This window comes from Etheostoma cragini, chromosome 10 (assembly GCF_013103735.1).
Source record: "Etheostoma cragini isolate CJK2018 chromosome 10, CSU_Ecrag_1.0, whole genome shotgun sequence".
In the NCBI taxonomy this organism is placed as follows: Eukaryota; Metazoa; Chordata; class Actinopteri; order Perciformes; family Percidae; genus Etheostoma; species Etheostoma cragini.
Genome location: NC_048416.1, coordinates 1,546,946 through 1,562,552, shown reverse-complemented (window position 1 = coordinate 1,562,552; position 15,607 = coordinate 1,546,946). Strand labels below are relative to the sequence as shown.

Below are 15,607 nucleotides of genomic sequence, written 5' to 3'. Positions count from 1 at the left end.
TGTGCTGCCCTGTAGGGACGCAGGGCTTTTGGAAACTCTCATTAGTCTTTTTGTTTTTCTGTGTCTCAGCGAGGTGCGGACACACTGCGAGCAGACACAACAGACAGGTGAGTGTGTGTTTGGGGTTGTTTGTGGTTCGACCACGTGCTTTTGATTGATGGAAGGAGTTCTGTTTGTGGTCACATTCAATCATGTCTGTCCTCCTGCAGGTACTCCGGCTCAGGAAGCTCAGGAGCCGCCTCCATGAGGAAGGTAGGGGAGCTAACGGTGCTGTGACTGTTTATCTCTTAGATAAAGCTATAGTTCTGATGGTTTATTTACTTGTAATAAATAATGCTGTCTTTCCTGTACATTTTGATACATTTTAATGAAGCAACAAAACAGTTACATCAATAAATAGAACACATACGCTGTCACATGGAAATCGAGTGCGTGGCCAAACATACAGCCAGAGAAGAATAAGATTGATACCTGAGATGAAATCCATTCGTGACTGTAATTATTAAATAAAAGATAACGGTCAGACAATGTCAATTGGATTCCATATTTAGGTTACTGTAACACAGGAAGTGGTCATAGCCAATAGCCCTCGCCTCTCCTCCCAAGCACTATGAGTTGCAGCATACAATGAGTCAGCTCAACTATCATAGAGATATTTATTTGGCTATGTAATATAAGATATTATAAGATAATAAATTGTCAGAAGGTGTATTCAGCTATGTTAATGTTGATACCTATAGCCACTTAGCCTGTTCACATGGTGATAATGTGCCATCCCGTTGTTGTGGTTTTTGCTGAACATAAAATCATATTTGGTAAATAAAACACTCCTCCTCTCGCATATTCATAAGCAATAAAAGGCATGTTCAATTCAATACGCTTAGTCTGGTATGACCATTAGCTTAGGGCTCGCTAGTGCTAGCTAATGCAAGCTAAGTTAAGATAATTGTTTATATATAACAGACATTAGTAACTGACTCTTTTGTTAAACTATATTTTAGCATTAAACATTAGGACAGAATTGTCACTTATGGCCAAAGTAGCTGTTTGAAAGTCATATTGACAGAATGGCTTAAACAGCAGAGAAATCAACAGAATTAGGCCACAGTGGGTCCATTTAATCAGCAATGCCTTTTCTTACAATATGAAGAAACATTTCTAGACTAAGTACTGAAAATCCTGAACCTTTTTGACGCATTTCCTGTTTGTCCAATGACAAGTCGTAGCCTAGCTAAGGCGATGCACTTCATGACACCCTGTGGGTTTTAGTCTCCGTGGCATACTGCTCGCATTCCTCCATCCCAGGTTGGAGGTCACTTCCCAGCTGTGGCAGTGTCAGCATTGTGATCCCTCTGTGCCTGTAATGCTCTCTGCTGTGAGCCAGATAAAAATAAAAAATAAGCTAAACATTAAAGAGTGAACTCGCTGCAACCTCTCTACGTGCAGGAACGCCAACCTAGATACATCTTTTGAGCTAACATGTTTTTTTCTCTCTCCCCTCTAGTCCTTCCATTACACATCTCTAAGAACGAAAACCAAAAAGAGAAGTAAAGGTAGACACACTGGTGCATTTTCTCTTTCTTATGTATGAGATTTAAAGTTGCATATGTGGGTTGCTCCAGAATGAGCGAAGCTTTTAATGTGGTTTAGTGTAAATGTCTGAACTCCAACGGACTGACATGTACACTGTGGTGTGTGACTGTAAGAGATCCGTGCACACGACGTTCACTAAACTTTCAAACAAGGTCACGCCCATTGAGGATACAGGAAGTGTGGATTATGTAATACCAACTGGCACAGTGTGTAATTTAGTAATCTTTGGGAAATTTAATAATGCATTTGAAAAATAGATTAGACACCTGATTGATTGTTTACCTTTTTTTGATTTATTACTGTCACAGATGTCATACTTTTCAGCTTATTGTATTCTTTAGCTTTGCAAATGTGTGAAAAACAACTTTAGTATGCAGGGATTCAAAGGTTTCCATTGGTTTTACATGAAGAAAGTCTGTAAGCTACTGCTGACTTGGAAAGTCACTTGCATTGGACTGGTCCCACTACCTAAATGGCTCCACTTCTACGTTTATTACTAGTGTTTTTTTCCTGTTGACATGCCCAAGGCTGTGAAAACGACTTTCAGTACTGACATCCTTTCCTCTGTCTGTAGGTTCCCTCACAAGTGCCAGTCGGAGGAGAATATCCTGTAAGGACCTGGGCCACGGGGACTGTGAGGGCTGGCTCTGGAAGAAGAAGGATGCAAAAGGTTATTTCACCCAGAAATGGAGGAAGTACTGGTTTATCCTCAAAGAGTCCTGCCTCTACTGGTACACCAACCAAAACGTAAGGAATCCCATTCAACTGTCACTAGGAGTCAAACTCTGGTTCACTTCTGCAACACTGTCTCTCTCTGCAGCTTTGTTTCAGTTTTAAACAACTTTATTGACAAAATGTATAATGGTCAGATACCCCCGCATTTGGGGAATTAAAGGGACACTCCACTGATTTTACACATAAACGTCAGTCTACTAATGATGGACAGCATTACTTGCTGTGTAAAAACATCTGTCTAATCTTCTGTCTCTGAAGGGGGGTTTCTAAAGTCTAACCCAGATGATGTCATCAGGGTGACCTTAAGTTAAGGTTGAGTCTTTAAATATTTGACAAATCTGCTTTACAAATTGGGGACATTGATTTTGAAAGATGAGGGCATTTAACATCTCTAATCAAAGATCAAGGGAATTTTAGTGTCTGTAGTGTTTTTGGAGCTTGACCCATACTAGGGACTTCAAACCTGAATATTACAGCTGCTGCTGCTTCAGATATGACCATCCTTTTTAATCTGTTACCCCCATTCTTAGGAAATAGTGTACCCCTTAAATTCAGATTCATTTTAAGAATATTAATTTCCCGTTCAGCGCCCACTTGAAAAAGCAAATGAACCTGCTGCCATCGTTGCGCCAATGGGTGTGCTAGTCTTACAGGGAGGTGTGTTCAGGTGCATTCTGGGCATGCTGGTGTTACGGGGAGGTGTGTTCAGGTGCATTCTGGGCGTGCTGGTCTTACAGGGAGGTGTGTTCAGGTGCATTCTGGGCGGGCTGGTCTTACAGGGAGGTGTGTTCAGGTGCATTCTGGGCGTGCTGGTCTTATATGGAGGTGTGTTTAGGTGCATTCTGGGCGTGCTGGTCTTACAGGGAGGTGTGTTCAGGTGCATTCTGGGCGTGCTAGTCTCACAGGGAGGTGTGTTCAGGTGCATTCTGGGCTTGCTGGTCTAACAGGGAGGTGTGTTCAGGTGCATTCTGGGCGTGCTGGTCTTACAGGGAGGTGTGTTCAGGTGCATTCTGGTCATATTGCTATCTTGAGAAAAAACTTCTAAAGTCAATAACACAGCATTTCACTGTCATTTAAACAACACATTAGTAAAATGCACCTAGGCTTATGCACAGCACGTGCACACTATACTTGTTACACACACAAGGAAGCGCAGCAGCACACAAACATTTATAAAAAGATATTATGGTGCAAATCCTCCATCCTAACAGCTATGCACCAAGGTACAAACGCGCCTGGCTTTTAAAGGGAATGGGAGAGGAGCTCTGATTGGTTGATTGCATGTCACGCCCAGAAAACACCTCTGATCAATGAAGACTTTAAGCACAACCCTTTAGGATCATGCGCCCGGCGAACAGACCCTTTAAACTAGCCTAAGTGGATTTTGACGCGCCCTAAACGCACCTACACCAATTCTTATTTATTTTGCCAGTTGTTTTCATGATAATCGAATAATTATTCGGTCTACAAAACATCACAAAGGAGTAAGGCATGTCCATTAACATTCTGAGAGATTAGGGTGATATCATCAAATGTCATGCTTTGGCAGAGCAACACTTCAGAAGCCAAAAATATTCAATTTACTATAATGTGAGTATATTGTGAGACAAGGAAATCAGCCAATTCTTATACTTGGGAAACTGGAACTATCAAAAAAAAGCGATGATCAAAATCAGCAGATTTCCTTTCTGTTGATTGGTTAATTGATTAATCGACTAATCGTTGATCTGTCAAATGCATCCAGAGCATGTTGACCTAGTCTTTTGAAGACTTTAAAGTGTAATTAAGATGTTTGGATTATTGGATTATTGGAATATTTGCAACAATTTGACACATAATACCTGAAAAGTAACAGTAAGTATGTTTGTTTTTTACAGCTAAGATGGTCATATCTCATCCATCTTTTTTAATGTCAAGGGGTGAAAGGAGCCATGTGCTGTTTTCATATGCTTGACTAGAGTACTACTATGAAAAATAAAATTGTTTTTTCAGTATGCATGACATTTTGTGCTCTGCGTTGACGATGTACCACCACTCTCCATCTGTCTCCGCCTGCAGGATGAGAAGGCTGAGGGCTTCATCAGCCTCCCTGAGTTCAGAATAGACCGCGCTATAGAGTGCAGACGGAAATAGTGAGTGTCCCTCACATGTCGCCTCAATTACTAATCAAGCATTTGCTTTCACCCACACAACACACACCTACCATGCATACGCAAGAAAAAACACTAATCAGTCTCCTTCTCTCCGCTTGACTACAGTGCCTTCAAAGCCTGTCATCCCAAAATCAAGAGCTTCTTCTTTGCCACAGATTGTCTTGAGGAAATGAACAGGTGAGTGAGTGGGCGTCTCTGTGAGTCTCTTGAGTGTGTGTTTATGTCCTAATGTGGACACTAGTCAGATGCTGGGGACGTCATGTGTCCTTTAATGAATATTTTAGCTGAGTAAACCAAGTTTACACAAGGCCCGCACAACATTGTGCATGAATAAGGCATGAGCCTAGCCCTCTGTTGTTAATTGTAGAACTGTGTGTGTGTGTGTGTGTGTGTGTGTGTGTCAAATGTGTGCTCGTGTGAGAGGAAGATTGTAGGGAAATTTGCAGGAGTGCCATCTGATGAGCTCTAGTTATCCACACCTCTCCTCAGTGACATGGAGAGATAATTGGGGGAGAGTAATTAACCAGCTATATTTGACTTTCCTACTGCGCTTCGAGGTCCATGTGTGAAAGCGCTGTTGCGCACGTTTTCACGTGCATTTGTTCCTGTGTGAATAACAAGGCATTGGTACAGACTTCAGAAAAATGTCCTTTTCATTCATTCATTCATATTTATCATACAGGAAAGTTAAAAAGTGGCATTACATTGCAATATAAATGGGCCTGACTCAGTTTAAAAACTGGTTTAAAGCAGGTTCCTGTTCTGCAGAAACATAAATCATTGACTGTGGTTACAGCACGCTAGGACATCGATATAGACTAGACATATTCGGAAATAATATAGTTTCCGCAGATACATTTATACAAGACATCAGCACGGGATAGACAAACACACACAAACAAGGCTATAATAAGTCTTTTAAGCCTTGAAATGTTATTATGGCTTTTTGGGGCACTTACATGTGGATTTTCCCAGCTTCTGAAGGCTCTCACATTTTAAGTCGAGACAGTGTTTACAGTTGTGGTAGGAAAATGGAAGCAAGTACTTCATCAGCGGCGTTTGGTGCGTCGAGTCCCTTCCTGAGAGTTCCTAGCGGGGAGTTTTGTGGGAGTAAGACAGCATAAGAAATGAATTTAGACCCTGGTTCCTAAAAAGGTTCCTACGACAGTTCTTGCTGTGAAAATGTGCTTTAACCACGAGCACAAAATAGCTTGTGTAGGCAGACGGATAAGCCGAAGCCCCACTGAGGATCAACTTCAAAGAAAGGACAAAACAGTCAATCCTATGAAAAGACCAAAATCTCAGTAGTGTCTGACTTCCCTACCCTGGCTCTCATCTTGTTTGTTCCTACTAAAGATATAGATCTTAAAAAATTGCTCACAAATATATAGTTTTATTATTTTTAAAAGGCTTGTTCATTTGCAGCAACAGCAACAGAACTGTGTATGTATGATTGATTCCAAATGAACTACGGTTGAAGGAACATGTCACCCTGTGCAACAGTGTTGCTCTCTGATGGCTGTTTAACCCTCATGTCCTTGGTTTGGTCCCGTTTTCTTTTTTTCTTTTGTTCTTTTCAACAAATGAGCCGTCGAAATAAGTGTTCTGAAAATGTCAACTTTAAAAATATCAAAATGCTTTTAAAAGAAAACATCAAAAAAGCACCCACAACATTGAAAAAGTATCAAAAATGTCGGGGAAAAAAGTGATAATAATGTTGAAAAAAGTGACCAAAACGTTCGTTTTATGGCAAAGAGCTACATATGTAATAATAAATAAGCTACATGACGCTATGGGTACAGAGGCAATGCTTGTTGGTAGGATCGGCCGGTTGTGTGGTTATGGTCTTTTAATGGTATTTATTGATGATGAGATATTTATTAATCCTAATGGGGAAGTTGCTACCTGTAGGATGCATTCCTAGTGTGATGAGTTCCCTGTTCCTCATGCACAGACTGGGCCTCTGTTCTTAGAACAAACTTATTATTAGGTGTCTGCACAGAGTCACGGGACAAGCCTGGATCCGACAGAGGGCTTGGAAGAGGACAGAGAGCATGGCTGCAGACAACGAACGCCATCTGTTGAGAGACATTGGGACAGAGGATTGTCACTTCTCACTTTTTTTATCCATCTGTCTTTTAATCTTGATGCTTTTCTCTCCTCATCAGGAGGATGGAGTCAGTTGGAGCGATATAAACTCCACTGAAATCATTTAAAGTGAACGTTTTTTTTTTCATTCATTACCTACTGTTTACCTGGTATAACCCATCGTTTTCTCTCCCCTTCTGTGCTCCTCATCTCTCCTCTGATGCCTTCTTTCTCCTTACTTTCTATCCCTCATCGTTGGTTTCTTCTTTTTCCTTTCCTTGATTCCTATAGGTGGATGAACCGGCTGGGCCTAGCTGCCATTGGCTACACACCAGATGACAAGGTGCCACGTCCTGATGAAGGTGAGACACAGTCAGTTGGCTAGATATTACCAAATGAACCCTTTCGTCCATGATTTGCTAACATGTACGCGTGTGTGTCTCTGTATTTATGTTAATATCAGACTACTGGAGCGAGAGCGACCAAGACGAGGTCGATGGCTCGATGACGCTCAAACAGGAGGGGCCCTCGTCCCTCTGTGATACCTATCACCGCACGCCATCAGTAAGTACATGAACACACACACGCTCAACATTTTCTTTGCAGTGTCTCATTCTGATAGAATATTTTATCCCTAAATGCCCCGCTGTTTTCCGGGCTGCATAGACCAGAGCTCACAGCATTAATAAAACATCAGAGTGTGAGAGCATCTGGTTTGGTAAGCAGCCAACACCAGCTCTCATCTAAGTTCTGCTGCCAGAGGTTCTCCACAGTCTGGCCTCTAGGTGGCGACAATTCCTATTGCTCATCACATCTCTGAAAGCTAATGCAACACAGACTTTTACTTACTTTCAGACATGTACATGAAGGAGGCGTTAGTACCATGTCCCAGCTGAGCCATACAACAGTCATGCTAGTCATTCTGCCATCTCATGTTTGCTCTCATCTTTTCTTCTCTTTCTGCTCTTTATATATTTTCCTTTTCCTCTTCCTTCTCTCCTTCCACGCACCTCCTCCCTCTTCTTGTTTTGCGGGTCACATTTTCCTTGTAACTGTGCTCACATTTCACATTTTTATCATCCATCCCTCCTCACTCCTCTCCAAACTGACCAACCTGTCCACCTCACAAACCCCTTGGGCCTTCAGGCTAACTTCCTTCAAAGTTATGACCAGTTGCCCCGTTCAGTCAGCTCCATGAGCCTTATGCGCTCCACCCCGTCCCCACTCCCTCCATCAATGAGTGCCTCCACCTCCCCCATCCCTCCACAGATGGTCTCTTCCACCTCCCCTCTACCTCTCCAGGTCAATTCCTCGAGTCCCTTCCCAGAACCCAAGCATGGCCGACACTTCTCCAGCGAGTCCATGCACTCCCACTCCTCCGCCGAGGACCAGCGTGGAGACAGCATGGGCATGGGCACGGGCACAGGGAGCACCAGTACCCACTCATCCGGCTGCCGCTCCACCCATCGGGAGCGGCGCTCCTGGCAGGACCTCATTGAGACCCCTCTGACCAGCGCTGGGCTGCACTTCCTCCAGACAGCGCCGGGGGAGAGTGATTATGGGGGCCTAATGGGGAGCATGGTTGGAGAGATGGGGCTGTACGGAGGGCTGGGCAGACAAGGCATGTCCCCGGAGAGACGCAGACAGGCCACACTGCCCGTACGGAGACACCACGCCGCAGAGAGGGACAGGGAGCGCGACGGGCCCTTCCCTCTGGAGCGAGGGCCGCACACACACAGCCACACACAACGACGCTCTCACAAGCAGCGCAGCCAGAGTCTGCCCAGAAACAGGGACCCCATGCCAGGAAAGCTGTTGCACACCTCAGCTCATATGGAGGAGAGGAGCGAAGACGAGGAGGCTGAGGGGCAGGCTGCAGACATGCTCGAGGGCGAGGAGGGTAAGGAAATCACACACTCTGTTTTATTAGAGGAGAGAAGCAATAGAATGAACAAACACCTGGCACCACGTAAAAAACTATCTCATCCTCAGAGGAAAAGACCCTTAAATCAAAATATTGTGCTATACAGTGCGTTATAATTTCCTTTATTAAATATTGTTACTGTACTATTAATGCTGTAATATTAAAAATGCATATTATGGCTAAATGTTATAATTCAGGCAGTGGTGGAGGAAATATTCAGATCCTTTACTTATGATAAAGTACTAACATCACACTGTAATTATACTCTATAACAAGTTAAAGTTCTGCTTTGAAAAAATAATTGGCTAAATGTTCTTAAAGTATAAATAAGAAAAGCACTCATAATGCAGGAAATGGTCTCCTGTAAGTGTTATATTATGAAACATGACATTATTGGATAACTATCACTGATGCACTGTCGACTGTTGTAGAGCAACTCTTTACCAGCTCATAAAACATACTGAACACTGTTTAATCAGCTTTTATGAAAATTGATTATAGAGATCATTTTGAACTGACAATATGTTTTTGAATTCTGTTACTGTTTTGGGTCGTTGATGTAATAATGATTGTTTTATATCAATTTCTGTATTTTGATACCTTCATTAAATGGCAAAAAGAAAGAGTTAACTACTTCTCCACACATTGGGTTTTAGTAAGGTCAGAGGAAAAGGAGAATAACTATGTAAAGGGAAAAACAATGTTAGTTGTGTAATTATATATAGAGAGTATATATAACGTATAAATATTGGTGAAATATTGTACTATACATATGTAAATATAGATATGAATTGCAGTGGAGTACAATCGTAAAGTGGCATGATATGGATATACTTTAGTAAAATGCAAGTACCTCAAATTCCACATACGTGCAATTTTGTGTTGCTAAAAACCCTAACCCAAACAAAGGATGAAAACATGACGTTTTGACCATGTCGTGAAGTTCAGTGGGATCATGGGAACTGTTGTTTTCATTGTTAACCACCAACATGTGTTCACGGACATCTTAGCGCATTAAAGTCTTATTCATATTACGTTCATTGAGGTTTATTCATGTCATGTCATTCTAGTGAAATAGCCGCAGTCTGATTACTTCTGGGTGGTGGTAGCTGACCAATTAGCCAGCAAGCGAGCTAACATTAGCCAGCAGCTAAAACCACAATTTTGCATTATATTCTACATATCAGTGTCATCTTCTGGATGTGTTCAGCACTGGAGGGAAAGGGCTTTTGGGTTCAGGTTGCTGTGGCTGTGTCCCCGGGGCTGTTGTCTGCTCCCATTCCAACTGAAGTCTCCCAGAAGTCAGGGTAGATGGAGCCGAGAACACTTGCTGGCTTGCTTATCATTAAATTAGTTAATTATGCGTTATTATGGTACCCACGCAACTTCTAGGCAAGACCCGTCCTAAAGCCTTCACACCCTACCATTGGCCGGGCGTCCATGCTTACGCAAGGTAACGGAGCCTGACTTGTTCAGGTCCTTACCCCTGACCAATGGGCTAACCCGACCTTAACCACTCAAGGTCGATGCCTAACCCCAACCAATCGAGCTGCTTCATAGGGCGGGACTTGCCTAGGAGTTACGTGGGGTCAATAATAACGCGTTGACTACCCATACAGCTATTATAATGTGGCAAACTTTATCATGGGTTAGCGCCGTGCTGTTGACTTTGGTCAAAACACTGATTAAAAAAAATTGATGGAAGTTAGAGCAACTACAGGGGTCAAAGGTTACATGTCGCCTTTGAGAAGTGAAAAACGACACGGTCCATATCCTTGATTAAAATGTTGGAAACATTTGGAAAATGTACTCAACTAAAAATGTATATAACCATAGTTTTTTTTAGATATTGTTATGCAGAAACATTACATATTATATCTTTTAGTACAGTACCTGAATACATGTACTTAGTTACATGCCACCACTGCATTTAAGGTGAGGTTTCTCAACCTGAGGGTCACAAGATGATCATCATGTGTACAGTATAAGAAATACTCAAGATTATGTTCTAATGCACAAAAGTAGTTTTTTTAACTCTTTAATCTTTCTTTCTTTCTTTTAGAAAAAGGAAACTGTTGTTTTACCTCTTAAGGCCTCCAAAAACATTCAAAAGGAAAATCCACCTGTCAAATCAAATAGTATTTACAAACCAAAAGGGTTGGAAACCATTGGGCCTCATGAACGTAAAATGTCAGAAAATAGTGAGCCCAAGAACAAGTTGACTTCTTTTTTGTTCTACCGGCTGTCCATAATACACAAATAGTCAGTTTACCATCACAGAAGGCTAAGAAAACCAGCAAATATTCAATGTGTGCCCTTTATGATGAAATAAAACATTACAAATTCATTTTCTGTCAACTATATATATATATATATATATACAGTACGTATACTATTGTTTCAGCTCTGTATTAAACCCATCCAAATGAAGCTCATTGTGTCATTCTAGCAGTGAATCGGACTCTTACCGGTCCACTCCTGGGTGTGTCAGACCTGCGGGAGTTGAGAGTTGAGAGCAGAGAGAGGAGGGTGTCGGATGGAAGGGAGCGGCGGGTTTCAGAGGGCCGTGAGCCGGAGCCGTTGGACGGGCTAGAGCAGCTGTACCGGGCCCTGGAGCAAGCCAACGTTACGGTCCTAGGAGACCCAAGACCCTGCAGCAGGCAGGAGTTTCGACGTTGTTTCACGCAGAGAGCCAGGGACCCTCTGCTCAACGACAGGCTGCACCGGGTCCGAGCCCTCCGCAGCACCTTGAAGGTAGCACAAGCAGACGATTTGGGGGATATACAGAAGAATTAAATGTGTAAGGATCAGTGGTATAAGAAGTACTTAGTACTAATTCCACACTGTACAAAATGCTCTGTTACAAGTTAAAGTCCTGCATTGAAAATGTTACTTAATTAAAAGTATGTCAGTATAATATTAATAAAGTATTAAACTAAAAGTACTCAATGCAGAAACATCCTCCCATTTTAGAAACTGGAAACCATCCAAACAGTTGTGTGTTTAATCGGCTAATCACTTCAGCTCTACTGTAAGTTGTTGGGCAGATAATAATGAAACATTGTATTTTATGGTCTGCATGTGTTTTGTGAGCAAAAATCTTAATTTGTAAGGAACGGTGTCTAGTAACTAAAGCCGTCGGATGAATGTAGTGGAGTAAAAACGCACACTATTCCTCTCTGAAATGTAGAAAGTGGCATGAAAAGAAAAGACTCAAGTATGGTACACGTATCTCAAATTTGTACACAAGTACAGTACTTGAGTAAATCTACTTAGTTACTTTACACCATGGGTTGAAATAATCTAAACACTGTAATCCGCCCCCCCTCCCACCCTCTTATTTCATGTTTGTCCTGTCTAATTTGTACTTATGTTGTTATGTCTTTGTACTTTGTTTTCGTCTTTTCTGTTATTTATGTGTTATTGAAAATCCTCAATAAAAAAGGCGGTATGTGTGAATGGAAATCATTGTTTTTCTGAGAAAACATTCCACCACCGGTAAGGGATGCAATGTGGTAACTCCGCGTCGTTTCTTCCCCCCCCCCCCCAGGCCAAAGAGTCGGAGCTGGCGGTAGTCTGCGCCCTCCTGGAGGAGCCTGGCCTGTGCTCCCAGACCTTCAGAGAGTGGAAGCAGTGGCACAGCGAGCTCTACTCAGACATCTGCCAGCTCAGCCCCGGCACCAACGGCCAGGACGACCTCTCCCCGCTGGCCGCGCCTCTCATGACCCACACACACTCCTTCATTGAGACACATGTGTGAGAGAGAGAGAGAGAGAGAGAGAAAGGGAGCAAAGACTGAACTGATACACTCACACACACAAACACACAGAGCTCGACATTAGCTGAATCCTCTCTCCTGATCACGACTCTGAGCACGCACTCACAAACACTGACACACACACACACACACACACACACACACAGGAACACACATTGTAAGATGTGTAAATATCAAAGATGGGACAGTCTGAGACCTGCGTGTATGAACTTTTGATAATCCTGAGGACCCCACAGGGTGCCTAATGCATGCCTGAACAGAAAGCATTAATCTTCCTTTGTCTATGGAACTCAGCATAAACTCCACACGCTTGTCGAGCAAATTGGAAAAAATGAGACTTTTTAACACGTTTTGTTCCTTTGTATTTACTTGGTTTTGCTAATTTTTTTCCCTGTTGATTTTAGAGGGCAGGGGGGAACTATGTAGCAGCAATACAGAGGAGAATCCTTTTCACCACAGCACTGTACTTTTGTACTGATGAACTTTGCACCCAGAGCCACCAGTTCTCCTCCCTTCTCTCTCTTCTATCTTTTTTTTTTTCTCTCACACTGCATATCACGCTGATTTACAGGGACCTCGCTGGTTATTCCGGGCTGATGTGACGGGACCGTGTTGGAAAAGTAAAGGGCAGTGACTTTAGTATAAGACTGTGAAAGGTAGCCATCAATGCTGGTTTATCTATCTGAAAACAAGCGTCTCGAGCATTGAGGAACCATTGTGCTTGCTAGATAGCACACTATTTCAAACTGTGAACTGTTAAAAAACATTTTAAGAAAGCTCCTCTGATAGAGTGCAATTCTACCATTTATTTTGCATTCTCTCTCCCTCTCTTTCTTTCTTTTCCTCTCGCTCTCTCTCTGTGTTTCTGACCATCTCCTCCTCTTTTCTTAATCTTTTTCTTTTGTTTTTCTCTCTCTCTCTCTCTCTAGTCGTCAAAGACTTGTGTATATGTGTATACTGCTGTGTATACTGATGTAAATGTTTGCGTTCCACTACCACTGTGATATGCTTCTAGAGGTAGCGGAGGGAAGACAGAGAGTATGTATTTGCGTGGATGCACATACATTTTTTAGTTTTTTCATTTTTTTTTCTTAAACAGCAAATGCTAGAGAGTTCTTTTCAAAGGAGTCACTCACTACAAAGAATGCACTTTCTATATCTCTATATCTCATTGGCTGCATCACAGGGTCTATGTCTCATCGGCCTCTTTACCATTGCTGTTCAAAATATCAGGTAAAAGCATTTGCCGTCTCATTTTCTAAAGATTTGTGTACAGTCTACAAATATATTTAAACATAGAAGAATATATAAATCTATTTACGTTTTGTGTCATAGATATAATGTAAAGTATGATGTATTCTATGCCAAGGTTTTGCAGTGTCCCCCTCTTTACTCTGTAGATGCAGGGGGTTTAGCAGTTAAACAACTAGCAGGCAGACAACAACAACTACACCATCATAGACAGTTGATTTGACAGTTTTTACTGGTTTACATCACGGCTGACCCTTCTCCTGATGACGTGTTGCATGAGGAAAGTCCTGGGACTGATTTGATTGGGCAGGGTAAAATATTATGGATCATTTCTGGGGTTTTTTTGTTTCTGTTTTTTTAAATCTTCCTCTCATGATTGCAAGATAATTAGACTTGTAGCGCACGATACATGCAAAAGTACTGTTGAAGAATGACCTTTTATTTGTATGTTCACAGATTTTTTTATTACTAGAAAGTGTTTAAAGACACACACTGTACAATAACCGAGGCAGACATTTTTGCTCCTCGGTTACTTGATTTAATGCAGATCCTCCTTTAGTGTCCTAGCAGGAGGTTTCAATTTGAAAGACTGACACGTGTCCAAAGGCTTCAGGAATCTTACCTGAGATAAGATTCTAAAACGAAAAGCTAGTTTGACATTCCTTCCAAGCATATGGTTGACACTGGGCAGCAAGAGACCTCTAAATGGTCTGTAATGTCTGTGAAACCCGGATGAATCGTTTCATCTGCAATATCAGGCCAAGGACTTCACGGTGCCCCCTCCCTCCCCACGCTCTGAGAGACATGCGTAGCACCTGCTGCATCCAGCACTATCTGTACTTATTCTTCATACTTTACTGTAGTTCTTTGAGCGTAGGTTCAGGTTTTTCATCATGTCACCACTGTCGTGAAATATCAAACACACCCCAGAGATATAGCTCATGTTTTTTGACTGGTTAATTTGAGAGTACCACAAAGAAACTAAATGATGCAAGCACTTTCCCTGTGCCTCCCAACCCTCTCTTTGGCAACGATGGACCGACTATACTGACGATCCTACACACACACAGCTGTAGAGGAGTTACAATACAGTTGTAGTCTGCAGACCTCTCTCCGTTTCTCATCTGCAGTGGTCTGCTTTTCCAACCGCCGCTCCGCTGATCAGGCGACACACTGTTGATTAAGAAGTGCGAGTTAGGATTTGCAGGCGCAGGCTTTGTTATCTCTCCCAGATCTTTGTGTGTGTAGACCTGCAGAAACAGGCCGAAAAGGGAGATTCCACTGTGTGTTCTTTCAGGGGTGTACACCTCATGGCACATTGCACAGGTGTGTAAGATGTAAGTTGCACTGCGACATTAAAAAAAGGAACATATTGCTCTTTTTCAAGGATAATATTAGCTTACTGTTATTCTGTACATTAATCTGACGAAAGATGATATTAAAAAAGAAAGAAAATTACATTTATTCTTCCTAAAGTAGCCTTTTTTGGTTTCATATATATGAATATATATTACAAAAAATACAGATTGTAAACTTAAGTTGTTAAACTTTGACTTCAATAAACTGAATCCTCTGCACTATGAGCTATGATCTGTTTATGTCTTCATGGATTTATTGAAACAGCATTACAGCGTGTTCTGAGGAGGTTTGTAATTGAGGGCGGGGGTCATCCCATAAACCAGGAGGCCAAACAATATGTTCTAGTGCTGCAACTGCTAACGTGTAGGCCTATATCTAAAATGTCATTAAGCAAATTGAACCTGCTCACTCTTCGTGAGCATGAAAAGAAACTTGGCTTTCTAAACCTCAGTGCAATGTGTATGTACGTTACATACCGCCTCCGCGTTCCCATCAAGTCCATTGCAACCAGTGCACTCCACATTGTGTTACTTTATGGAAATTTGAATACATTTAATTCAGGAAAATGCAACATGTAATAACATAAATTAAAATATTAAAGCACATGCTGTAACACTAGATTTTGATACGCACAAAGATATGTGAGTCCTACAACACAGCCCGAAAATAAGATAATACAAGATTCATCTTAGTTAATATTATACTTAAAGTCTGCCAATTCCCTAA

General features: G+C 41.9%; 1 protein-coding gene and 1 long non-coding RNA gene across 6 annotated transcripts in view; one reads left to right on the top strand and one right to left on the bottom strand.

The window, feature by feature from the left end:
- LOC117951790 overlaps window positions 1-9,949 on the bottom strand; it is a 265,968-nt gene extending 256,019 nt beyond the window's left edge. Inside the window, exon 1 of the long non-coding RNA XR_004658246.1 lies at window positions 9,918-9,949. This is a non-coding gene — a long non-coding RNA (uncharacterized LOC117951790). The remainder of the gene's footprint in view (window positions 1-9,917) is intronic.
- Window positions 1-15,105, top strand: part of si:ch211-26b3.4 (connector enhancer of kinase suppressor of ras 2) — a 62,779-nt gene extending 47,674 nt beyond the window's left edge. For 2 of the 5 annotated variants that reach the window (XM_034883670.1, XM_034883668.1), the window contains 11 exons: window positions 70-107; window positions 210-252; window positions 1,505-1,553; window positions 2,168-2,340; window positions 4,387-4,460; window positions 4,587-4,658; window positions 6,861-6,931; window positions 7,033-7,133; window positions 7,716-8,469; window positions 10,943-11,247; window positions 12,044-15,105. In XM_034883670.1, the coding sequence (XP_034739561.1) occupies window positions 70-107; window positions 210-252; window positions 1,505-1,553; window positions 2,168-2,340; window positions 4,387-4,460; window positions 4,587-4,658; window positions 6,861-6,931; window positions 7,033-7,133; window positions 7,716-8,469; window positions 10,943-11,247; window positions 12,044-12,253 (1,890 nt within the window). In that variant the 3' untranslated portion in view covers window positions 12,254-15,105. The remainder of the gene's footprint in view (window positions 1-69; window positions 108-209; window positions 253-1,504; window positions 1,554-2,167; window positions 2,341-4,386; window positions 4,461-4,586; window positions 4,659-6,860; window positions 6,932-7,032; window positions 7,134-7,715; window positions 8,470-10,942; window positions 11,248-12,043) is intronic. The other 3 variants (XM_034883669.1, XM_034883671.1, XM_034883672.1) reach the window with 3 other exon arrangements.
- Window positions 15,106-15,607: the final 502 nt, after the last annotated feature.